The sequence below is a fragment of the Miniopterus natalensis genome, chromosome 10, assembly GCF_054644295.1.
Source record: "Miniopterus natalensis isolate mMinNat1 chromosome 10, mMinNat1.hap1, whole genome shotgun sequence".
In the NCBI taxonomy this organism is placed as follows: Eukaryota; Metazoa; Chordata; class Mammalia; order Chiroptera; family Miniopteridae; genus Miniopterus; species Miniopterus natalensis.
The window spans coordinates 13,398,092-13,425,568 of record NC_142090.1 but is presented as its reverse complement, the minus strand read 5'-3'; the positions used below and the strand labels follow the sequence as shown (position 1 = coordinate 13,425,568).

Below are 27,477 nucleotides of genomic sequence, written 5' to 3'. Positions count from 1 at the left end.
ATTCTTTCAAAGAATTAGAAATTCTTATTGGAGTTTGAGGAGATGTCATGTTCATTTGTCAACATGTCACTCCAGGGACACAGGTGCAGCAAATTTATGGAGGAAGCACCTCGTGTTTCTCCTGAGCCACATAAACATGAAGAAGACTTGATTGAAGACGTGTGGCTTTTGATTACGCCTCAGATGGAGAGCAATTATGAGGTGCCTGTGGAAGGTTTGCCTGCAGCACAGGCAGGGATCAGGTCGGAGGGGACACCTGAGACATTTTTGGAGACCTGCAGATGTTGTCTCAGAGAAGAATGCTAAGGCGTTGCTTCCCTGGCAGAGTGAATGCTACATATTTTTACTCAAGTGCATGATTAACTTTGACATTTGGAAATAGAACTTCATGTAAAAATAAGCATGGTACTTCTGCATTTTTAATTAAGATGTTTGGTTCCTGTCAAGGCTGACAGAGTTTTTTTCCCCCTGTGAAGGGCAATATATTCTCAACTTCTGAAATTTTAGAAACCTGTACTTAACCTTTAATCGTCATTCCATTTACATGGAAATCTGATTAACAACTTTTAAAGTTCATGTGCTCCTGGTAAATGCAGTTAAGACCTTTTTGGAGTCTGCTGTGGAGAGCTGGCATTTAAGGAAGGCTAGGCCGGCTCCTGCTGCTTCTTCTCCATCGCAGGGCGCCGTAAGCAATTAGAGAACCGGAGGTACCTGAATTGTACTGGATTGCTCCTGAGTTAACATGGTCAGTATTCAAATAGCATGCTGTCTTCTTTTCTGTGACTGGCTTTCTCCTGTGAGCTTGTTACCAAGGTGTAGCATAGGACCAAGGATGATTACGTGGAGCTGTGGCAGTTTTCATAACTACGGGGGTTTGGCTCAGTTTCCCTCCTTCTCAAGCCCTGAAGTCATGTTTACAAACAGTCCCCTCACTTAGGAGCCAGGTCAACCGTCCTGCCGCATTGCCTTCTATCTCTTTACTAGATGGATAGTCCTAGAGAGTTAGAATTGAAAAACAATCTAAGTGAAACATTAGATTTTGGATAGGAATGGTTCAGGTATGCAGCTGCCAGCTATTCAGACATTGTCCTTGGGTCTCGGGGACAGAAGGGAGGAGTTAAATGTGTTGGAACAGTCAGTGTAGCTGTTGGTAATTAACAAATTGTGGGATGTGGAAAATGGGGGGTAAATAGTTGAAAGCCAGAAGAATCCTATTGGACCATATGCTGCCATTCTGGCAGGTTCTTGTCTACTTCCGGGTAGACTCGGGCTCTCTAATAGATGCACATGAATGCATTTCTTAGGTACTTCGCACAACACGCCGCTTATTAGCATTTAGAGGAATGACGAGAAAATAATGAAACAAAGTATCAACAAAGACAACTCAGTAAAATATATTATACATAACAGTGCTATTAAAGAATACTGAATCTTTATGTATTTCTGTGCTGTGTGAAATTTTTATGAGCATATATTGCTTTTAAATAAAAGATCAAAATAAAACAAAGAATTATTTGGGGAAAAGTAAATAGGAAAGCCGAGCTAAAAGAATTAAATTTGATGCCAGAAATATCAATGAAGTAGTGCTCCAGTTTTGGACCCTGGAGTTTCTGTATTTACTATAAATGTACTTAAATCAGCAGTGCAGTTAATTTGGTTAACCTTTTAAATTACAAGGTAACCTCAAGTGTAGTAGATGACTGAAATAGCTTAATCACATGTTGTGAATTAATATACACCATTTTAGTAGAAATAGTGTATAATAATCACAGACCTATTAAAGATTTGCTTTTTTTTTGTGGAACAAAACTGATAAAATGAGATTACTTCTTGTTTAAACAGGCCACAGGTATTTTTCATCAGTTTAGTGTCTTAATCAAGGAAGTATATAAAATCACCTTGGGATAGAGTAATTTTGCTTATATTATAGACAGAATCGTGTAGATGTAGAAGTTGACAAAGCCTAGAGATGAGTGATACTAAGTTGCTGCTTCAGTTGCAAAGGATTTCAGTTCAGGTACTTCAGTGTGAGATGGATTTGTGGCAGCACAGGCAAGTGCTGCACAAAGGGCCTTCATGTCAAGTCATATTGGGCGTTCCAGAGATAAATACAGGAAAAGTTAAATATGTAGCAGTGTATGGCCAGTTGCCAAATCCAGCTAATCTAGGGTCTGTGGAATTTAAAGGATGGCTTTAGATAGTATGGTCAGAGAAGGTTTTGTGCATGTGTTTGGGGCTGCACTGGTTCTTTAAGGAAGGCTAGGATTTAGGCACGTGGGAAGGTCATTCCAGAGAGGGATGGTCTGCATGTGTTCACAACAGCGAGTACCTTACCGAACTTACCATATGCATGACTCATACAGAAGACTGTAAGGTGCGATTGGATAGACTGAAACCAGATTCTGAAGAGCCTTCGATGAATTCAGTGAAGAGCTTCTTTGTGGACTCTGTACAGAAAAGAGCCACTTTATCTCTGTACATTGAGCTTTACATCCTCAATGCCTCCAAACCCTGTTACCTCCCAGTCTTTACAATGTTCCCCTCAAATCCTTGTGAGAACTTACTTAACATGGAACCTGGCACTCAGTAGGTATAAAATAAACGTTAATTGGATCTGAACCTGCACTTGTTATTGCTACAGATTCCATTTTGAATGAATTATGAGCAAAGAGTGTTTTTGTAGGCATGTCAGCATTCACAGATAACCAATATGAAGAAGTCTTTAGTAACTGAACTGCTAAGTGAAATTCTGGGTTGTAGTCACTTAATTGAATATACTGTCTTTAGAGAGCAATTTGGGTCTTTTCCAAGGAGCATTAACTCTTTCAGGTCATTAAGGTAGCACTTATCTCATTGGAGCAGAAATTTAATAAATGGTATTCCTGCATTGTGAGTAAATTAATGTAGCTCAGAAAGCTTCAAGTTTCACCCTGGGTGTTGTAGTTCCACTCCAAGAAGCCCATGGGCAAGTGTAAAACATCAGTAAGTATCCGCCCATTGGAGCATCTTGCTTCCAGTCTCGGTAACCTACTAGGGGTCACCTGCTTTGTTCAAGACACTGCGCTCAGTGTTAACAGAGATGCAAGAAAAAGCATGGCCTGAACTGAGAGGCAGGAGAGAGGGCAGATAAGACAAGGTCAGGTCCTTGAGCGATACAAACTTCTGTGTGGGTTTTAATGAGGGTGAGAGATCATAGTTAACAGTTAAGATGGACAGTAGGGACCTTGACTTGAACACTCAGTGCGCTCATTCGTGCTTGGAATTTCTCAAATATTTGGAAATAAGACAACAAACTTCTAAATGCATATTGAGTGTAAAAAGAAAGACCTAAAATCAACAATCTAAGATTCCACCATGAGCTAGAAAATAGAAAAATGAGGGGGGAAAAACCCAAAGCAAGCAGAAGGTCGGAAATGATAAAGATGAGTGAAAATCAGAGAAATGAAAGTCAGAGGAACAGTACAAGAAAGTAATGAAACTAAAAGTTGGTTCTCTGAAAAGATTTTAAAAAAAGATAACTCTTTAGGTAGACTGAGCAATTAAAAAAAAAGAGAAATCTCAGAAAACACCAAAATCAAGAATGAAAGAGGAGGATGTTACTATAGAACCCTACAGAAATTTAAAAGATTATAAACAGTTATTATGAACAAACTTTATGCCAACCAATTAGATAGCTTAGATGAAATCAAGTTATCAAACTCCTGGAAAGGCTCAAAATGCAAAACCTAATTTAAGAAGATATAGAAAATCTGAATTGTTCTATAAGAAATAAGTACTTAAGAAATTTCCTACATGTGCATAAGCCATACTAATGTTCTATTAAACATTTAGGGAAGAAATAATAACAATGCTTTGCAGATTCCTTCAGAAAACTGAGATGAGGAAACACTTTCTCTGAGGCCAGTATTACCCCGATAAAAAGTGAAAGAGTGCATGGGAAACAATAGGGATGGAAAAATCTTAACAAAATATTCTCAAATTGAATCCATCAACATATAAACTGTCTTACCCATTCTTGTTAAGTGGGATTTGTAAAAAAATCAATGTACTACATCATATTAATAGAATAAAGGACCACACCCACATAATTGTCTCAATACACAGGAGAGCACTTAACACCCATTGATGATTAAAAAACAAACACAAACACCTTCAGCAAACTAGTGCTAGAAAGGAACTTTCTCAGTATAATAAAAGACTGTGAAAAGCCTGCAGCGAACATCATAAGGGAACTTTTCTTTGAAGTGTTAGAAGTGTTCCAAAATGATTGTGGTGATGGTTACACAACTGTATATATTTAGTTAAAAATTGTCAAACTGTACACTACAATGGGTGCATTTTATGGTATGTAAATCATGCCTCAACAAAGCTGTTTTAAAATATTATAGAATAAAATCAAATTACAGATATTCAAAGATATATGTCCTTCACAGTATCCTTCAGAGGCCATATAGACATACACTTAGTCCTAATGAAAGTTAGTTAACGTGTAAATCATGGAGACCTCATCCACATTCTGTTCCCTTTCACAGTTATGTATCTGAGGGCACACATGAATATCATGTGCTTCACAAGGGAGTATATTCCACACTAAATTTATTGTCCCCGTCAGAACCATTCTTCCTGCATTCCTGACTGTTGTTCCTGGAACCACATGTTTTTAGTCTTTCAGATGTGCAGTCTTGTGTGTGTGTGTGTGTATAAATTTTTAAAACATTTGTTGGGGTGACATTGGTTAATAAAATTATATAGATTTCAGGTGTACAGTTCTATAATCACATGTGCAATCCTTTATTTTTATTTCTCCTCTTGTTTTTTTAAATTTCTCCTTTTTAAAATTTTTTATTTCTCCTCTTATTTCCTTTGTAGAATAACTGGTTAAATTTTGTTTATATTTTTTCTCTGCACTGACTCTCAAATGGATCCCATAATGTACAATCTTGTTAACATTACTTTAGTTTAAAATCTTTTTTACTTTTCTTGAAGTATCTTGGTAGATTTTCTCTTCTTGTCCCCTCCCTTTATAGTATTTCCTTAATCATTTATTTTACCCCAGATCCCATTGCCTTCTAATCTATTATTTTATATGCTGGCAGATAATTTACTTCAGGTATATCTATCAGCATTTTATTTACCTGTGCAAAACCTGTTATTGCCTCGTCATTTGTGTTTGACTTCATTCCCTGAGTCCGGTGGTAAAGGCCCTGAGGCGTCTTGCACTGCCCCCCTGCGCAGGCTCACCTCTCAGCCTTCGTTTTTATGCTCCCCGGGCTGATGCCGTTCACTAATGACACCTGCGTTTCCCTAGTGCTGTTTATATGGTCTGTTCCTCTGCCATTTTCCTTTTGGCCATTACACCTTTTAAGACGACATGTACGTCCTGTAGTGTCATGACCTTGAACTGTGATTTCCATTCTCCTAGGTGGGAGCAGCCTTGCCCTTCAGGTGCTCACAGCATTTTCTTTGCCTGCTGCCTACTTTCTCCCTCGCATTGTAGTCATTCATGGTTGTCTTCATTACTAGATGAGCATGTGGAGGGAAGGATTGACTGACTGGTTGATTTGGCTTGTAATTCACTTAATTTTTAATTTACATATAGTAAAATTCACTTGTTTTGATATTAGGGATGGATTATTTTTTTTAGTCTTGCTTGTATATCCAGCACAATACCGTGCACATTTTATGCATTGAATAAGTATATGTTTAATTTATAATAAGTGAGAACTTGCTTTTGAAAGCTATAAATACTGGGTTTTCTCTGTTAAAAGTTCTTCTGTTGGGGGAGTGAGGGGAAAGCTAAATATGAGCTCTCTGATCTGTCCTCTGTGGGTAAGGGACTTGATGTGGAACCAGAAAGTACTCTTGAAATTTTGGGGTATGTTTTACTTTGAACACTGGAGTGAGGACTGTTCTAAGACTGTACTATTAGTTGTTCTAGTTATACAGTTGCCATTGACAATGAGTATAGTTATGCAGGCAGCCGCCCTGTTTTCAGCGTGATTGTTCATTTTTCTTTCGGCTTCCTTACTGTGGAGTATTTTAGTCCTTATGCAATTGGGAAATGAGACTGCTATATTAAAAAAATACCTTCTTCTGTTTTTTCTTTGTCTTTAATATTTCATTCACTAGCATCTCTGTGGGGAAAACCCAATAGTTTTTGTAACTTAAAAACACTGTTATATTGTTTCCGTCTCTGTTGTAATGTTTTCTGGGATCAAGGTGGTAGTTGAGGGTTGTATCTCACTGATTTTGCTCCTCACCCTTCTCTGGGTTTCTCTTGTCAAATTTTGGACATCCTGTCACCCCTGTCCCCAGGCATTGTCTCCTCCGTCCTGCTTGGGTCTGACCCTCGCTCCATGGAAATGGGGACGTGCTCTGTGGGAAAAACCAAAGCAGCTCACCTGTGTGCTTCCTTTCTGGGATCATAGCCACCAGTTTCTGTTTAATTTGATTCCTCTCTAGGGCCTTCAAATTTTTATTTTTTTATATGTTTCTTTAGCTTTTAAAATTATCAGTATGAGGATCAGTTCAATGAAAGCTGCTTTTCTGTGCCTGAAACACAACTCCTGTGCTTCTCTAAATCATCGATCACTTGAAGTTAGTAGTCAGGAGAATTGGGGTCCACTACTGTTATCATGAGATACCTGTGTTCTGCAAAAACAGTGTATGTGATATACATTCCCTAGGTGCATATTGGTATATATTAATTTACCCATAGTTATCTTAGTGAAGGAACAAAGACCCACTCAAGCTATCCTAAGGAAAATGCATTAACGGCTCTAAGGATATATTGTGGAACCAAAGGAAAGAAAAATCTAAGACCTTATCAGCAACCAGATTTGAGACATGTAAAGCTATGGAAAATAGGTTGCAACTTTTACATTTCTCTCCTGGTGTCTCCTATTTCTCTCTTTCTCTCTGGTCATCAAGTTCCTTATTTATTCTCTCTGTGCAAATTGGCTTTTTAAAATTTTCTATTCACATAGTAAAAGGTAGTTGCCCCGAAGAATTTAAATCTCATCTACATTGACCAACAGAGACTGTATCCCACTAACATCTTCCTGGGAAAGTAATCTGATTGGCTTATTGAGGGGGTGGAATAGGGTCTGCCCTTGATGGTGGGATCCCAGCGTATAAGTATGGCTACCAGAGTCCACTGTGTGGTTGGGGCCGGTTCTTAGATAAGGAGAGGATTTTGTAAGCTGTGAAGTTCCCGTAAGGGATCAACCACATTAAACACCTTGCTGACCGGCTTTTCGAGCCAGAACTCGCTTGTGTGGCTGGTTACTTTTCCATCATGACCAGTCAGCACGGTGTTTAAAATTACTTAAATTAACGTAAGTGCAGACAGGAGTTATCTCATGACTGGTCAGCAATGTTTGAACACAGAAACATGAGTATACTTGTGACCAGTCAGCAAGGTATTAAATACCTAGAAGGATCTGGGTGTTTCATTGAGTAGCTGCGTGGATAAACAGGGAAACTCAAGACAGAAGATGTGTTCATTTTAAGCCCGTGATCCCCATAGTTAGTTTTAGAAAACTGTGTATAACCACAAGCAGCCACAGGCAGTGTGTTCATGAGGATTAAATGGTAAATGACAAATTTATTCAGAGTGATGTTGGCAATGTTATATCAAGTTATAAATCTCAAAATCTTGGCCCTGCTTTATACATCATGAGATTTTGGACTAGCATCTTAGCAACTGTTAATTAAATGTTATAGCAGAGGAGATGCCTGACCACCCTAATTTGTATGCTTTTTTTAAGCATTACATTTCTTTGCTTCATCCACAGAACCGTCCAGCATACCATGTACTCAAAAAAATATATAGTGAGTCACGATCTTACTGGGATATATAGATTTTCAGGTGCTTTCCAATGAGGTTTTCATACTTCTTGTCTTCAGTTTGACAGATTAATGCCTTTCAAGTTAAACTTAAAAATACCCGTAAACTTTGACTTTTATTTTTTGAACTCGTGATCAATAAGAAATAGCAGTTTCTGGTACTTAAAAAAAGAAAAGAAATGAGTGTCTGAGGTATGCAGGAATTCAGAGCCAGCAAGAACACAGGACTACCCTCTGTGAATTTTCTGTGGGCAGGATGGGTTTGATATTATATGTAACACTCTTTGCCCCAGAATTTCAGTCTTGAATAATTTTTCCCAGGCACTCAGAGGTGAGTGCTTAGGACATTCATGTACAGTTTAGCAGATGCAGTACATTATCCACACTAATGTAGAATCACCAAGAAATTACGTGGTTATAGTTTAATACCAGACGTCTGATGTTTGTGTTGAGACTTTGTAGTAGAAGATTTAGCCTAATTCAGTCAAATTTAAAGCATCTTTGGAATAGGAGCTTATTCTTTGAGATATTTAAAAATGCACCTTTACTAATTTGGACATCAAAATCCAACTTCACCTCTTTTAAAGCAGTATTTTCCAGTTGGTGGTGAAATGTATCAGGAAAAAGACACAAAATGCACCAAGGAAATAACCACAAAACCTATGATTAAAATTACACCTATCCCTTTTTAATCTTCTATTACAGATTTTTGTACTGAGGACTCATTTATAGGGCTCATTCTATATTGGAGACTATCTCTAATTTGTATATAATAACATACATCATACATCAAGGCTTCTTATCACATACTGTTTAAAAACCAATGAGTCCCCCCCCCCTTTTTTTTTTTTTGATGCTCTGGTATGTTGCATGGCTCTATGGTGGGAATAAAAAAATTGAATGCTTCTAAGGATTATAGCATTTAAGTTGGGGTGGTCAGGCATTTTTTCATTAAATAGCTAATTGTATTAGGCAGTTTTTGGTGAATAACTACTGACTGATGTGTCAAATGGGTAATTTAGGAGTTAAGAAAATGGGACAGCTGGCCTAAGCAGCCAGGGAAGGAGTCATGAAGAGAAAGCAGTGGACTTGTTTTTGGAGGGGCTTGCTAGGGTTTATTGGGGAGAGAGGCTAGAGTAGGTTAGGTGCTGTGGAAGTGGAAGGCCCACACGTGTTCAGGGGAGAGTCAGGTAGGGGTTTTGATCGGAGTGCTGGCCTCACTGGAAGGAGAGTAAGGAGCGATTGGAAATATACTGAGATGAGATGTTTGTACAGTAGGAGACGAGCAGCCTGTGGTGATTGCGGCAGCAGTGTTTGGAGTGTCTGGGAAGGGCTGGAGGAGTAAGAACTGAGAGGCAGAGACTTAAATAGGAAACACTGCATGAGTTGAACTAAGTTGGTTGCTTTCAGAATGGACAGGAAGGGGCAAAGTAATGGAGCCGAGAAACAGTGATTGATGGTCTTGGAGACCAACTCTGTTGTGGATACAAAGGATAAAGGAATGTATCAGAAGACAGTCTGAAGTTTTAAATCTGGAGAGCAGTGAGAATAAAAAACTACAAACAAACAGAAAAGGCAGAAGGAATTATTGATTTTTTGGGAGGATGATTTAGGTTTCAAAATTTAGGGTTGATTTTATCAGTAAATACATGACTGTGTCAGTGAAAAATATGATTCCAAGTCAGCAACTGGAGCTTGAGAGAGAAATCAGGAATAAACTACATTATGATAAAGGAAATAATATACATGAAGACTGTTTTTTGAAGTTTAGAACCTAAAGACCAAAGGGAAACAAGATGATAGATAGAGTGGGGACCAAAGCAAGGTTTTTGTTGAGAAGGTAGAAATAGTGTATGTCTGTACATAGAAAGGGAGAAGCAGTGGCTAGGAATAGACTAATAATGTTGAGAGGTAACAGTTGAGGGGACTTTGTTGATGTGGAGAAAGAGCAGTGATCTTAAAATATTAGAGTTTTAAGGATGCTGGTTAGTTAGGTCCTGGTCAGTCAATATTTTACTACACACGGCCAATCATTGACTTCTAAGACAAGTAAACACTTCAAAAGAGTTACTTGGTTGGTTTAGTGTGTTTCATACTTTGGTAGAGATATTTCTCTGTCACATTGGTGTTAAAACCAGTGCATTTGTAGACATCTTTCTATGTTATATCAATTTGATATTCTGTTCTGGTTCACTAGCCTTCTTTAGATCACAGATTCCTACAGACTTTATTAGTATCAGTGTCACCTCTATAAATTCAGTCCCTCAGTTGAGTTAAAGTAGAGACCCAATTCAATAGTCATTCTGACTATTGGGCAGTTTGGGTGATATATTAACAGAGATGATTATTTGTCATTATATTAACCTCATCATCATGTTGAGTAATATTCCAGTGGCCTCGTAAATAAATAAATAAAACATCGACCAATCTGTTAACATGTTTTATACTTTCCCAGTGAAATCTTTATTTTATAGAAAATGAAATATATAAAGTCCATTTACTGCCACTCACAGCCATTCTCATTGGCTGTTTTTATGCTTTTAGTGAGAATAGAGTGTCATGTGGGGAAGAGCATGAGCTCTGGAGCCAGTGAGGACAGATATGCTAATAATTGTAAGACCTTAGGCTTGTTTCATTTTTTTAATTAAGACTACTTTCTTAGAGTAGTTTAAGTTTCACAGCAAAATTGAAGGGAATGTACGGAGATTTCCCATCCCTCCCCCTCCCCCCCCCCCCCACACACATCCATGTAGGCTAATTTTTAAAGACCACTAATTCTCAGTTTCTTCATCTCTGCTACAGGTAGTAACTCCTACCGCATAGATTTCAGGATCGAGGAAGATCATGTTTTTAAAATGTCTGATATTTAATAAGTACTCAGTAGTGTGTATGTGCTCATATCAGAGAGATAATTGCTTTAAAACTTACTTGGGGGTGTACTATACGACTTGGATATCTTAAAAATTTAAATGTGGTTGATATATTTAGTCCAGGTTAAATATTCTTAGCAACTATGGTGATTTCTGTTCTAGATCTGCTGTTTCTTTTCACAATAGTGGGAACTTTTGAGAACAGTGGTCTTAGAAACTGTAAAACAGTTGATTCTAGCCCAGGGCCCAGCCCTGAGGTTCTGAAGTAGGTTCATTTTATAAGCAGGACCCCCTGGCAGTACTGATCAGAAGCTGTTTTTTGTTTGTTTGTTTGCTGCTTTGAAGCTCTTAAAATGAGTAGTGACCCTGGAAATTATTTGTGGTCAGTACCTCTCAGCCTGCAACGGCCTGTGGTCCCACCAAGCAGGCTGGTTAGAATGCTTACCACTGTGCAGTCAGAGCGTGGACTCCAAAGCCGCCCACCAGGGTCACTCTGCACCCAGAACCTCTGCCGGGCCTCATTTCTTCCCCTATATTCTGAGAATGTGTGTAATAGAATTGTGTTTTTTAAACGTAGTAATACTTCTGAATGGATTAGCTCCTTGCCTGCAGCATAGTAAGCCCTCAGTAAAACTTATGCCATTGTTGCTGATGCTGCTATAATTTGGAAGAGTATATGATTAAATTATAACTAAAGGGAAATATTGCTGAACTCTACACAGTACCTGACACATGGTAGACCCTTCGTGAAAATGGCCAGAGCATTTGACATCTTGCTCCCCAGCCTGTGTGTCAGTTTGGCTCAAACAGTCTTATAAAAAAATGTTCCCTTTACTCCCATATTCTAATGCTCACCACACCTTTGCTATAGTTTTCAGAGTAGAGAGACAATTGATGGCTTTCAGGGTAGAATGACTCTTCCTCACATCTCCACTAGGAATACCAAAGCTAGGTCACTGTGCGACTATATGTCAAGGAGGAGGGTTTAGAATTAGCTTTGTGCTTTAAAATGGCTCTTCCTAATAGACATCTAAATGTGTGCATGAAATTGCTTATCTGCTTGTACAGATGCTGTTGACTGAGTACTTGGACATGAAGAATACTCGTACGGCCTCTGAACCGTCGGCTCAACTGAGTTACGCCAGCACTGGACGGGAGTTCGCAGCCTTTTTTGCCAAGAAGAAACCTCAAAGGCCAAAAAATTCTCTTTTCAAGTGAGTATCTCCCTGTTGGGAATATAGCAGGTGTCAGGATGTATTAGATCCAGGTAGGACTTTCTATTTAATTGATGGGCATTACGTCACCCAGTTAATGTTGATTTGAAATAAATTATAGGAGGTGAATATATATTCAATTTTGTGTACTTTTATTTTCTGTAAGGGGAAGTGGTCATATTGGAATATGACTATCTATCTAGAACTTTTTAAAAACTGCAGGGATTTGTTTCTGGGGAGTTTTATATATAATGAAGGGAAATTAAACTTGCCAGTTGTTTCTGAGAAATTTATATGAAATAAAATGTAATATTTCAGCCTTTGAAAAATCTCAAGTGCCAAGAAACAACCTGTGTTAATAAAGTTATATGAATCTCTCTAAGTAGTATTGGGTTTTGTTTGATTTCATAAAGGAACAATCTCTCATTTTTTCCTAATTACCGTCTTAGCTAACCCCACTATATGTCACTTAGTAACAGCTCACAGTTATAGTATTATTAACACTAATAATAACGACAGTAACAGCCACCGTTGATTGAGTACTTACAATCACTAGGCACTGTGGTAGATAAGTTCCTCCAAACAATCTCAATTAAGTATAATTCCGGTTACATCAAATTTCAGCAGCTGGAGTACTGGCTGATGCTCACTGAGTCCCTCTGGAGTGCTAGCCAAGGCATTAGCCGTTTTCATGGGTTATACTCATGGGTGTGGGGTCTATTTTTAACCCTCTTTTACATGTTAAAAAACAACAGCTGAGGCACAGGAGAGGGTAGGTAACTTACATAAATTCACACAGCTAGCAAGCTTAGAAGAAGCATTTAAATCTTGGCAGACCTGTGTGTGCTTTTGAAGAGTTAATAGATGTTTAAGAAGTTGTATCTGTAAATCTAAGCATGTAAAGTGGCTACAGAAGTATTATCACAGTTTTTTGAATAGTTGAGGTTCCAGTATCCTTTTACTGATTCACTTTTGAGATTTGTTTTTTTGGAGGTGGAGGTTCTTTTGTTGTTGTTTTTTGTTTGCTTTGTTTTTAAATCCTAACCAGAGGATATGTTTTTTGTTGATTTTTAGAGAGAGAGGAAGGAAGAGGGAGAGAGAAAGATCAGTGTGAGAGAGAAACATCCATTGGTTGCCTCTCATAGGCACCTCCCCAGGGATCAAACCCACAACCTCGGCATGTGCCCTGACTGGGAATTGAACCCACAATCTTTTGGTGCACAGGATGATGCTCCAACCTACTGAGCCACACTAGCCAGAGCTTAAAATTTTTTTTTTATCCTGAATTCATTGAGCTCTTAATCATTAAGGAAGGTTTCAACAGTTCATTTATCTTGTGTCTAGAAAAGAGAAGATTTACTGTGTTCACAGTGGAATAAAATCCATTCTGTTTATTGAATACATTTCTTTCTTTTTCTAACAGTTTCATTCAGAGGTTAGATGCAGTATCAGTAAAAATGCTTTCATCTGTAAGTACCATAGAACCTCAGATGAGCCGTGAGTAGATTAAAGCACAGGGCAGTTACTGTCTCCCACAGTAAGGATGAATGTAGAGGATTCCGCAGGTCGCCACCCCAGGATCACCAAGGACCCAGCCCTTTCCACTTCTGCTTTCATTTCCACTCCAGTGAAAATGGCAATGCCAAGGAAATAGGCTGTGATTCTTCCTATAAGTCTTTTAACTAGTAGTCTTTATTTTTTATAGCAGTTTTAGGTTTTTAGAAAAATGGAGCATGCTTTATGTTCCCCTGTCTTACAGCTTCCTTTATTACTATCTTGCATGAATGTGGTACATTTGTTACAACAGATGAACCAATATTTGTTCGTCATCATTAGCTGAAGTCAGTTGTTTCCATTAGGGTTCCACACTTTGTTTTCTAGCCTGACGGATTTGAGAAATGTAGCGTGTCAAACCCGCCGTTACAGCCTCATGCAAAACAGTCCCCTGCCCTAACCCCCATTTTCCACTGGTTTGTTCCTCCCCTTCCCTGCTCCCTGAGCCCCCGACAGTGAGTGACCTTATTACTGCTCCTCTGGTTTGCCTTCTCCAGAATGTCTTCCATAGGTACAGTCGTACAGCATGTGGCCTTTCAGACTGGGTTTTCCACTTAGCATTTGAAGTTCTTTCTTATCTTTGTGAGGCTCGATGGATCATCGTTTGTATCACTGAATAATATTCCACTGTGTGGATGTACCACAGATTTTCCACTCAGCTATTGACAGGGTCTTGTTTGCATCCCTCAAGCTGCTGTAAGCACTCGTGCAGATTTTTGTGTAAATGTAAGTTTTCAGCTCATTTGGGTGAATACCCAGGAGCATGGTTACTGGATCACATGGTAGACCACGTTTAACTTTGTAGACACTGCCAAACTGCCTTCCCAAGTGTCTCTGCCATTTCAGATGCTTTTAAAATTATTTTAAATTATTACTTATACATTTATTAATTTTTCCTTCCAGTGACAGAGCCCTCTGCAGGTTTTCCTCAGGAGACTAGGATTGGGTCTTCAGTCCATTCCTAAATCAGTCCCTGGCAAGGGCAAGCAGGTGATTGTTTTAAACTAGGTAGGTTCATCTCTGATGATGGGTCTTGAGCCAGAGAGGGAGCCACTTTTCCTGAGCACAGGGTGAGAAATCTGCTGAGTAGGGAGGAGGCAAGGGAGCAGATCACCCGATAGAACTGGAAGTTGCTCCAGCAAGCAAGAGAGATTGTGGGAGGAAAAGGTGGATTGAGACACTGAGGCTGCCTCAGGTGCTGCCTGGTAGGCTCCCCTCTATTTCTCCTGCCTCAGTTCAACCCACCGTCTAAGTGTAGGCATATTGCTGAAATCGGGTCTCAGGGTTTTTAGGTTTCAACCTGAGACCACAAGCCATTTTCAGACATTTATCAGTCCTGAAATTGTGGTATTGGAAAACATATTAATTGTTGGAAATGAATAAATGACCTTGAATAATTGTTACACATTTATTATTATCTCATAGAGATAAAAACTCCTCACCTGCACAGAATTAGGCCATTATCATAGATCTGCCCTTTTCAGTCTTGGTTCTGCCATTGATGGGCCCTGTACTCCGGAGCAGGTCTCCTGGCTCCAGGGCCTCGTGTCTCGGGCTGTGAAATAAGGAGGCGAAACTGAATCATTTCTAGAGCTGCTTTTACCATAAAATGGTATTCAAGCCGTTACTTGTTCCAAGGAGAAAAGGATTCCCAAGGAGCAAAAATACATCAGGTCATAAAGGAAGGAGATTTTGGTGAGCTGTAACCTGTTTTTATCACATCCGCGAAGGACTTCATTGCTCTCTTAATTGCCCCTAGCCAGGGTTAATTAGGTGTGTTTAAGTTCTCTCCTACTGTATAATGTGTGCCTCTCCATTCTTTGCTCAAGAGTTTATTCCTTTCCCTTGTCATTTCTGATCAATAGCTGCCAGCGTGCTTTCTGGAGGTCAGTGGCTTCCTTTTTGTACCTGACTGGCAGGCGGCACTGGCTGCATGCTGGGCCTGCCTTCTGGCTGTGAGTGTTCTCTTAGTTCTTGGCAGGGTGCAGAGGGAGAATCAAGCTCTGCAAGTGCTCCCCTCAGACTGGCGTTCATCTTAGTGCTCATCTTCCTTGTCAGAGGGTGGACAAAGGAGGCAGAATTAGGAAGTGAGGGCGCTCCCTCCTTGTCGCCAGAAACCAGTCCTGTTATCACCGTGGCTCTTCCATTATGTGGCTGTTTGCCCCATAGTGGCAGCAGTTCTTCGAAGGATTTCTCCTGCCATCCTGTTGTTCTGACTTTGAAGAGACCAGGTTGGAAATGGAACTGCTTAGTAGAGGATTTCCTGTTCGATAATTTTAACTGTTTCTTCCTTACCTACAGGTTTCTCTTAAGATTGTGATTTGATTTTTCTTTTTTATATTTGTTATTTTAGATTTTAGAGGCCTGTTCTATATCTTGAGCCTTCCCCCTTGTTTCTGATCTCTGAAATAGTTCCCGGGGAGGTGTGGACAGACACACATTCTGTAGCTTGGTATATTCAAGAGTATTTCAGGTGGCAGGTGGCAGGTTAGAACCTGGCAGCTCTTTAGAAGCTGTATTGTTCATGAGCATTTAAGGAGAGATGTAGCTGCCTTGCTCCTTTGGTGTAATCAACAGCATCCTAGTGTGCCCTTTCTACTAGTCCTCTAACTGGGGACTTAGCATGGCACCATGTCTAAGCAGCCAGGACTTCTGTGGTGACAGCTGGCAGTCACAGGTGGCTTCTGAGCTGGACAGGCAAAGTTAGAATGACTTCATAAGATACTCTTGTTGCTGTGCGTGTAGGGATCCTGGTGGTAAAAGAAAGTTGCAACAGATCAGAGTTGTACCAGCTAACATGGAAAAGGAGCGGAAGATCCAAATACTGTGTGGAGCCCGTTAGCCAGGAACCCTGCTCATAATTCAAGTCTTTGCCAGCTGCCCTGCTCCATCGTGGAACAGCCAGAGTGTCCCAGTTGTGGACCATTAGGGGACATCGCACAGACGAGAGGAGAATACTTTCAGTACGCAGCTGCACGCCGCCTGTTTGGTTGCTGCCTGACCGCTTGTTTCTCCTGCGTTTCATTGCAGGTTTGAATCGTCTTCCCACGCCATCAGCATGAGTGCCTACCTGAGGGAGCAGAGAAGGGAACTCTACAGTCGGAGTGGAGAACTCCAAGGTGGGTGATCGAACTTCTCTGGAAAAATTAGTTTTCTAGGGGAAGATCTGAAGTATACAGCATGTGAATTTGAGGTCTGAACTCACAGGATGTTTTCAGGATAGCAAAGATTTAAAGACTCGATGATCCTTTTTTTCTTTCATTTCCTAGCATCTGTTGATAAGCAGCTAAAACTATTACTGTAGCCACAGGACTTATAGATCTGCTACCATTCAAGGGGGAACTCAAGGCAAAAAGAGATGAGGTTGGTCTCTGCTCTGCTTAACGATGGCAGATGTGGGTCCAATCACCGTCTAGGGGAATGCCAGTCTTCCGTGGCTGCCACTGTTACTTATTGTTTTCAGTAGCTCCTGGAATATGTCAGCAGTATCTGAGATTTGGAAAAAGGTGAGTGCGGCCTCTGTGATTATTTAAATGGAGGAAGGATGCTTCTAAGCAGTACCTTCTAATCAACATAACTTTGATACACAGGATATTTGATTCCACAGGTGTCTACTAAACAGTGGTGACCTGATAAAAAAAATAGTTAAGAAAATAAATTATGAGTAAATTTAATTAAGTAAAAAGACCAGTAGCATTTCCTTCTTTGACAAAAGGGACCTGATCATGGTAAATGTAAAAAATTAAGAAAGACCTTTGGGGGCCTGCTAAGTGCAGGATGTCCTCAGCATTGGAAGGGATGGAGGAAAATGCAGGGAAACACAAGATAACCGCTTAAGATCCAGTTCTGAAACTAAGGCACACATGTCAGTAACAACACCAGAAAGCAAATGCTACCAGGTGAATAGATGGTATACATAATATTGCTAGAGGAGTTGAGGGAAGGGATGATTACTTAAGTTATTTTAGAACTGTGGGCTTTCCCCCGAGGGATGGGTGAAAACACTTTCAGTTTTGATACACTGCAGCACTTGGGATATTCTGAGGTGACATGTCTAGACAATTAAATATTCAGTTTTTAAGGCTTACCATAGCTCTGCATCAAAATATTATGACGTAAACAGTCAGCCTTTCTGGATTTAAAGACTACTGCCTCGTCATTCCTACATTCGCCTTCATTATTAATCTAAATACCTATACATTTTTCTAAAGATCCTGCTATGCTCTCTCATAGTTATATCACAGTAATAATTCCAGAGCTCATATATATAGTTATCAGAACTAAAAGCCTAGAAATATGTTTGAGGACATAAGGAAAAGGAGATTAACCTACCAACGTTTTATTTAATAAAATGTTGCTTTATGTTCTGGAAAGCATGAAGCGTGCGTCCTGGAGTCTTGAACTATAGGAGTAGAGAGAGTTGAAGCACATGATGGCCTGATCTATGCCTGGTGAGACAGAGCGAGGGAGGAGAGAGAGCCAGGCATTGGATGATGGAGCCGTCCCAGGGCTCTAGGGTGGACCGCAAAGCTTGGAAGGAGCTGAGAGTAGTAGAGCACACATCCTTGTAGGACTGACTGTGCTTAGCTGGCCTTGGGAGGGAGGGGTACCATTCCGTGCGGCTTGGGGTGCCTTCCATACGCCAGTGTCCTCTTCAGTTTCGGAGCTGGCTTAGGAAGACCTCAAGTTTATCATCACGCGTTTCCGCCCTCGGCTTCCAATAGATACAATTCCTGTAATGGGGACAAACAAAATCTTTCTTTTTTGTGTTTAGCTTGAATCCTGATAATTTTATTTTTTTTAATGATTAGTAAACTTAATTTTTTAGAGCAGTTTTAGATTCACAGCCAAACTGAGTGGAAAATGCAGAGAATTCCTGTATAGCCCCATCCCTGTACATGCACGCCTTCCCTGCTGTCACCATCCTGCTCCACCGGAACCCTGCGTTTGACACTTAGACCGTGCAGTTAAGGGGACAGCAGTCCACCTGTCACTCAGATTCAGGCACAATTAGTCAACAGGATAAATGACAGATACTAGATTCTTTGTTGTTAGGTAGTGAGGAAGAATGGTATGCACTCTGGGCTCTAACTGTGTGGAATAATTTTCAGTTGTGACCCCCCACCCCCACCATGGTCCCTGATCTCTTGAGAGACAGGTTAGTGAAGCAACAAAGACTAGAGGGTTCTGGACCCAGATTGCTACATGCTACATTTAGCTTCACATTTACTAGCTCCGTAACCTCTGCCTCTGGGTTCTTATCTCTGAATGGGGATAGAAGTAATAGCACTTATCCCATGAGGTTGTTGAGAAAGTTAGGTAAGTTAAGCTGTGACTCATGTTGAGAAAAGTGTCATTGTATAGTAAATGTTATGCCTTCCTCTTTCTCCTCAAATATTAGTGCAATTACTGGTACTATCTCTCAGAGTTTTCATATGCATTCTGTTTGTCTCTTTGGCTAAATTCTCAGCTTTCCAACTTAAATTTAATTGTCACTTATACTGAAGATTCTTCCTCTCCCCAACCTAACACACACACACACACTCACACTCACTCTCACTCTCTCTCAGGTTGTGGCCCCTGGTGTGTGCTCACATCTTTAATGTTACCTTTCTGAGCACTTTCCACACTGTATTGTGGATTAGCGCTCACTTGTTGCTGTTAGCAACAAAACTATAAGCTCCATGGGGGAAATAGTATTTTATTTCCTGTTCTTAGCACAGTGCCTGGTACAGTAAATGTTCAGTAGATACTGGCTAACTCAGTGACAGCAAGAGCGAGGGAGCTGAGGTCTGAAGTAGGATGGAGAGCTTGCTGTTGAGAGGTAGGAAGTGCCCAAAGGAGATGGGCTGCGAACAGCCGTTTTCAGCTTCATAGGCTCCATCAGTTTTCAGTTGAAGGCGTAGAAGCCGTGTGTGGATATATTTTGTTCTCTGCAGCTATACATGGCTTTATTAAATAGAAATGTTGCCCTTGAGCCTGGCCTAGGACAACACTGCTGTGTGTAATTGAAAAACATTTTAGAATCCAACTAAGTTACAGAGGAATTTCATCCTGTGAGGATGGTTAATTGAAGAATCACTATAATCTAACTAGGAACTTTCCCATCCTTCAAAACTTAATTGAAATATGGGACTTCCAGGCAATAGCCTATTGCACTTTCCAGTGCCCAGTGGCCTAGGAGGATTTATCTCTGGTTATACAGGGAGAAAGTAGTTAGCAAATATCTCATGCTTGAAATAATCATTAAAAAATAATTGTGTGAGCTGCCTCACCACCTGCTTGGTGAGAGAATAGATCAGCTGAGCAATTTTTGTGAAGTTTGATGGTGTTTCACTCAGGAACAAAAGTTTCTCTGATAAATGCTTTCAACATTTCAGCAGAGAAAAGGGGGAAGAAGCAGACCTGTTTTTCATTAAAAACGGCCATCCTTTCAGTCATTCTGCTAATCTGACTGGCTCAAGGACCACAGTGCGATCTGCACGTCCGCTTACCCTTGAAAAGGCCTCACTGACTGGCTCAGTCAGATGCTGAGAGCCAGGCAGGTGGCTTTCGCCTCCTCTGGGCGCCAGGAGCCGCGGGGCTTCGCCGCCTAGTGGTTCCGTTCATCGGGCCAGCGCTGGCTTGTTGCCGGCAACGCGGTAAAGAATCCACCAGCAAAGACCATCAAAGTAGCAGTTAAAAAGCTCCAATTTTACACAAGTGAAGTTCCTGCCAACATTTTCCATTTATCATGCAATTAAAAATGTTACTCAGCCTAACAGCACACAAGGGGGAAAATGAATGAAAAAATGAGAGTTTTCTTTGGTATCATCAACCCACCTCAGCTGGCCCCAGCTGTTCGGGTGCAGGTGGTTCGGTGTATCCCTGCCTGGCGCCCGGGCCGGGCGGGGATGCTGTGTGCAAGCGCGGAGAGGGCAGGAGGAAGGCCAGCGTGTGCGCGTTAGGCCCAGACTCCCCGTGCTTTGGGGCCTCCGCCGCTTCCTGCAGTGCGTGCGCGGCCGCGTGGAGGTTAGGAAGATGCGGGTCTTAATGAACAGTTAGCCTGAGCGCAGCATAGCTCCTCAGGTTTAATGGGGATTCTCCAGGATAAGATGACTGATGAACGCGTTATCTCAGGAGAGTTAAAAAAATCAAAACACTGCTTCTCCTGTCCAAAATAAGCTCTTAGGTTATTTAGTCCCTTTGTGCCTCAGTTTTCTCATTTGAAAAATAGAGCTGTTATTAGGTCTGACCACTTTAGGGGGGTATTGTGACTATAAAATGAGATATTCAAATCCTGGGACAATTAGAATAGCTATACTTGGTTTAAATGAAAATGGAGCTTTTAAAAATTTATCGCTGTGGAATTAGGAGAATTGTGGCCCCTTCTTTGTCTCTCATTTTCTCTACCCCCCACCCGTCTCACTGTTGCATTGAGTTGGCTGTCCTCAAGGTCACCAGTGTCCTCCATCTCACCAGTTCAGTGTTTGCTTTGCTGTGTTCCTCTCACCTGACCTGTCAGCAGCTATTGTTTCTTCCCCTCATGCTCTTCCCCAGTCTTCTCCAGCACTTTTTGAAGTGTCTCAAGGTTTGGTCCTGAGATCTTCCTTGTGCTCACTCTTTAGACTGTCCCCAGGCCATCTCAGCCAGAACCGAGCTTGGCTTAGTGCAGGGATGGGGGGGATGGAGGGGGATGTGATGACGTCTAGATCTGGGTCTCTTGCCCAGGTTTCATTATTGCACCCTGACCTCTTCCAGCATCCTGTCCCCCACCCTCATCCTGTCATTTTTTATCGCAACATGTTTTTTATTTTCCTTATAATGCTCTTCTTAATATGCATGTGTCTGGTTATGTTGTTAAATTTCTACACTTTCCTCAGATTACCCAGAATGTGAGCTTTATTCTTTAGTGCATTCCAGAGCCTCGGACAGGGCTTGGCTCCATGAGGCACTTAAAAAGTATATGACGAAGGAGGCCTCTCTCCTCAGTGTCTCCTTATTTGTTATTGGTAGGAACAAGCCTACGTATTGAGAAACCCTAGTGGGAGCTTTGATAAACAGCATGGGAGTGCTGTGATTTGTCTTCACTCATTTTTAAAGATAAAACCCAAAATGGGTAGAGAACATTACTTGTCATTGATCCAAGTAGAAATGTATACTCAGTTTTGATTACAGTTTCTTTTCTGTCCTGGGGCTACTGCTCTTTGGACTTAATAATATTACCTTTAGAGTGCCACTTTTATCCCCATTAGTTTAATGAGTGGCATTTCTATAGCCCTGACATTAAAATGTCCTATAAAACAGCTCCAACCACTTGAGAATTGACTTCTCTAAGTGGCGTTGCTTTGTGTAGTAAACATGGAAGTACTGGCACCAGGGAAAACCCGGCTCGTGTTCTGGCCTGACTGGGTTGCTGGTGACGGGTTGTGAATGCTTAGTGATACTGTATGCAGTTAATCCATTTGGAAGTGCCTTGCTTTAAGGTAAAGGCAGTATTTGAAGTAGGGTGACCATGAATCCATTTTTCTTTAGGAGTCTCTTAAATACAAGCTGTTCTGTATTGGAGCGTTTAAAGCAAGATTTAAGTTACGCACACATTTTCAGGGACACTTTGGCTAAAACAAGGAACAGCAGTTTTACACTCATACCACATATTTGTTCCACAGCCTTAAATATCAGAAGCGCTAGTGAAGCTTTATGTCTTGAAATTTGATTAGAAAATTCTTTGTAGTCTTCAATTTTGCTTGATGACTTTGTTAGTAACAATATGCAAGGGACATGAAAAAATGTATGCTTTTTTCTTCTTAAAGTTGCATAAAGGATTTCAAAATAACCTTCATCTTTCATAATCTCTTCTGTTTTAGGTTCTAAAACAGTGTATGAAATTGGTTCTTCTTCCTTTGTATGTTTATATTCTTGCTTTTTAAAAGATTGATCTTAATTTACTTGTATGTAAGATTTGTCCTATAATGAAATTATAATACAATTTTTATAAACGCCAACTTCTTTATCTGTTCCTAAGAAGTAGTAAGTATTAAATATACTCTCCTCAGGTCATGAACAGACCAATGCATTATTTTGAATTGTTTAGGAAATAAAAGTATTCTTATGCTAAGATTATTGTTGAGTGTATCCTCTCTTAGCCTTACTGTGTGCACTGTAGATATTTTATTTTAAAATATTCTTTGTGGATTTAATTTACATGAAATGGATTTATTTTTCTGAATAATCCAATTCATTCAACTTCCTCTCTGCCTGTGGTAGCTGAGCCATGTGGGAGAGCCTGGTGATCATGGGAAAGTGGGTCCTGAGAGTGGAAAGACGCCGGCGCAAAGCCTTGGTGAAGCCTAGGAAGACCCTCACTTTTGAGAAATATCCTTAGTCAGCAAGCAGAACTACCTGATGACAAATAACCTTATTATTATTATTTTTTTTTTGAGGTGAAAGGATACCTTTATTTAATGCATGCGGTCCCAGAGGAGGCAGTCTCCAAATTCTGGGCCCCGAACAAAGGGTTTGGGTCAGCTTTATAGGGTCATAGGTTGGGCCTGCTTTTGGCGTGAAAATAGTGGGCGGGGTTCCAGAGGGCAGATAAGGTTACATATACATCCAGGCAGGTAATCTGATACCTGAGATGGGGAATCTTCCCCAAATGGCAGCGGTTCCTGCCTCATTTCCCCCTCTGATGCTATTGTTGCTGCAGCAATTATTGCATCATGATAAAATAACCTTATTTTTTAAAAAACACACACTTTTGTTCAACTAATTTAGTCATTCATTTGTACAGATATGGGAAAAGAGGGAATGCTTTTAAATAAGATACATATTTGAGTTTTTAAAAAGATACATATGTATTTTTCCTTATATTATTTATAAAAAATTAATGGTTTTTTGAAAAAAGTATGAAAAAACAGCGTAAACTTCTAATGTGATGTAACAGAAAATTCTAAAAGCTTCTCTGATATTTTTCATCATTTGGTTCACATTACTATTTTAATAATTAAAACTAAAAGCTTTGCTCATTTTTTTATATTTTCTTCTGGACCATGAGAAATTATATTTTTGGCAGCTTGAGTAGTTGATATGATGTAGTTAATTCTCATTGAGTTATTTAGAAAAGTGAGAGGACAATAAACATTTATGGTTTATAGTGAAGAAAGACATTATTAGAAACTGATGAGAAAGCTACATAACAAGTTTATCATCATTTCAGTAAAACACGATTCAGAAGGTAATTTTACATCTTCAAAATGAAGGTTGGATCCTTTCAGCAGTACTAATAGGGATGATCTTATCTGAAGAGATCTTACCAAAATTCAGAAAAAAATGATGTAAACATGTATGTAATATGATGTCTAGAAAGTAATACAGTAGGTTTTAATGGTAAAGAGTGCTTTAGAACTCAGATCCAGTGCTTTGCAAAACCATTTTTCAGTCGTAGATCCTTCTTCTGTTTAAGTCTTATTCCACAGTTCAGTATAGAAAACAGATTAAACTGGAGATGGTTTGACTACGTGGGGTTGTGGGCTCTGAGACCAGCTACTTAGACACCCACTCCATTTTTCCCTTCTTCTGTGGGGCACCTGATGCACCATTACAAACCAGTACTCTCAGAAATTTTAGTTAGATAAAGGAACATTTGATATGGGAGATGGCATTACAGATTTATAGGAATACGACAGAGTAATCAATAATGGTGGTGAGACCATTGATTCTTTATGAACAAAAAAAGAATTGAATTTGAACCTCATGTCATTTAGGAAAATAAGTTTTTGAAGAATTGAGAACTCAAATTTGAAAGGCAAAACTTATTGACAGGTATCTTCAGAAGGACATCATTTGAATCACAAGAACCTGGAAACAACTCAAATACCAAAAACAAGAGGAGAATGGATTTGTAAATTGTGGTATAGCCATGGCAGTGGAATGCTATATGTCAGTGAAAATAAATGAATTATACTAGACCTGAACTTGGTTGACTCTCAAAAGCTTATGTGTAGTCTAATTCCATCTGTATGCAGGTCAGAAACAGTTAGAACTGAGTAGTTATGTTTTTTAGTCACATGCATCCTTATGTGTAGGCACGGGAAGAAGTTAAGGTGGGAGCATAATGCGAATCTCAGGCAGGAGGTCACATCCGGAGAGGATGGGGACAGACACACAGAGAGGGCACATGGGCTTCGAGGATAATGAAACTGCCTTGTTTCTCGAGCTAAGTGGTGGAAATACTGTTTTTTGTTTTATTATTTTTGAAGTTGTGCAGGTGTCCTATATACTTATATATACTTTTTATAAAAAGTAGAACTATAACTAACTTTTAAAAAATTTTAAGACTTCAGAGATAATACCATATAAACATACAACAGCGTAGTATTTCCATTTAGAAGTCAAAACCAAATTTGGAGTTTTCTGTGACACGTGCAGTGGGTGTTTGGCCTGCACCGTCCCGCTGGAACTCCAGGTCCAGGTCAGTGTTGAACCAGTGCTGTGCGGCCGGTCGGTAAGGTGGTTCATGAGGAGACACCTCGGGACAGGAGGCTGCCTCCGCACTTACCCGCTCCTTCCCCTCCCTCACCTGCCGTCGGGGGTGTCGGAACCTGGCATTAAGTGAAGCTATGTTTTCTAGGAGTGTCTATTTATTGAATCTGTACAGATTTATGAAGTTTATTTCACCACTGCATTTCACCAGGCCTTTGGGATACAATAATTAACAAAAGCAAGTGTTGCCTAGAAGGCAAAAGGACAGAAAGGGACCATGACTGTGTCACAGAGACTGGGTCTTGTCCCCACATTTGTTTTTCCTTCCTCTGTATTAATAGAGCCTCTGAATTTTAGCCGGACACATGGCCACCCAAACTGTAAACATCTCTAAGCTTTCCTTGCTGCCATCCATTAATATGTAATTTAATCCTTACCAGTAGAAAGTGAATGAATTTGATGTGTGTAACTTCAGGACTTACATTTAAAGGGAAGGAACAGGCTCTCCTTCCCTCCCATCCCAGGGCACGAGGATGTTGTCGCACACAGTGTGAATGAAATGTGGTGATGCTCCATCTCGGACCATGCAGGCGAGACAGCACCATTGGGGTGGCAGAGCAAGGGGATAGAAAGAGCCTGGGTTTCTCATACTATGGGGTGTCTGTCATATCTCTGATGACCAGAGCCACTGTACTGTCCCAGACTTCTCTATGAGAGAGGAATAAACTGTCTGAGTCACTAGTATTTTGGTTCTCTGTTACTTACAGCCCTACTTTTAGATACCTTAATTAATACAGCATGCAAACAAGTGACCACAGCACCGTGATATACTTTATGATGGAGCTGTATATATGTAACTGAGATGTGTGTAAAGAGCTGGGAAAGGCAGGGAGGCTTTCATAAGTATTTAAGCTTCAAGCTGCTTTAAAGGACTAAGAGAAGCTTTTGAGATCAATAAGGGGTGGGCATTTCAGGCAGTGGGCATGGCAGGGACAAATGTATGAAAGAGTATACCTTTTCTAGTTTCACAGCACGAATTGCTTATAACTTTTTCTGTATATGAAGGAAGTCAGTTTATGTACATAGAGCTCCACTGATTATAACCCATTACTTTCAGGATAGAGGGGACACCATGACTTTGGCCATTGTTCATTGTAACAATTAGAGATTATGAATTGATGGGAACCACTGGTGTACTGGTGATGATAGGAGAGTAAAAGACATTATACTTGAGCAGAAGCTAACGTAATCACACACTGGATTTTCTGAATGGTGGTCAAGTCGTATAGCCTTGGCACTTTATTATTAAAAATCCCATAGGAAAAACAACTCTGTTTTAAGTGCAGTTATTGTAGTGTATTGTATCAGATTGCGCATGGTAGATTGGGCTGGAGATATTGATGGGACTGGAGCATGAAGGACCTGCCTAATCTAACTCCAGAGTACCTTGTTCAGCTTGGACTGCAAATGGCAGCTTGGTTCTGTCTGAAGAGTGCAGAGTTCTGTGTGCTCACATATGATTTCCAGCTTGTTGTTTTGTTTGTTTTTTTAAATATATCTTTATTGATTTCAGAGAGAGGGAGGGAGAAAGAGAGAGAGAGATAGGAAGAAACATCAATGATGAGAGAGTCATTGATCGGCTGTCTCCTGCACACTCCCTGCTGGGGATTGAGCCCAAAACCCGGGCATGTGCCCTGACTGGGAATCAAACCATGATCTCCTGGATCCTAGGTTGATGCTCAACCGCTGAGTATGCCTGGCTGGGCCCAGCTTGTAGTTTTGATGTGAGTGAAAACATACAGCATGGAGCAGAAGTGGGTTTACAGTTGTTTGTGTGGAGAGTAATACAATAGTTAATAATAAAAGTGTTTTGTGTACTCACAATTGTAAAAACCACTTTGCCCCACCCTGTATTGTAATTAGTCACAATATAGGATGTTTATTCCTTGAATTGTGATGACATCTCCTGAATTGCAGCAGTTCATTTGCATAGTCATGCCTGCTTAGCTCAAATATGTCCCAGTTTGTTTGCACATTAACGTCTGGTTTCAGCCCCAGTTAACTGATTTACATGTCCCTGTTCACTTGGTTAGTGATGTTCACATGTGGAATATTGGTGCGGCTGTTTGTGCTTGGAGGAGCCTGGGGTGCATCATGGTTAGTGGAAGGACAGCCTGTTCCTCGTTGTGCGTTTACTAGGCAGGTCACTGTGCCTTTCTGAGCCCTAGGTTACTCATTTGTATAGTGAAGTTAGCAACACTTACCCTGCCTAGTTCTTGTGGTTGTTGGATGTATCCATTGACATGTTGGAGGGACAACATACAGTCCACATTTCTGGGTTGATAATTATATTCTAGGCCCTGGTCCTGGGACATCTGAATATGGGAGAGTTCCAGGAGCCGTGAAAGACAAGACATGCAAACAGATAGCTTCACTGAATGTTAGGGAGCATGGAGGAGAAAGCACCTAACCTTCCTGGGGAAGTCATGCACCCCGTGGTGTTACAAAGGAGGAATCTTTATACTGAGCAT

The 27,477-nt window shown here is 40.4% G+C and overlaps 1 protein-coding gene across 1 annotated transcript in view; it reads left to right on the top strand.

Moving 5' to 3' along the window:
- The window catches only part of EXOC4 (exocyst complex component 4), a 643,616-nt gene that overhangs the window by 169,382 nt on the left and 446,757 nt on the right, over positions 1–27,477 (top strand). Inside the window, exons 8-9 of the mRNA XM_016222252.2 lie at positions 11,787–11,932; positions 16,517–16,605. Of these exons, the coding sequence (XP_016077738.2) occupies positions 11,787–11,932; positions 16,517–16,605 (235 nt within the window). The remainder of the gene's footprint in view (positions 1–11,786; positions 11,933–16,516; positions 16,606–27,477) is intronic.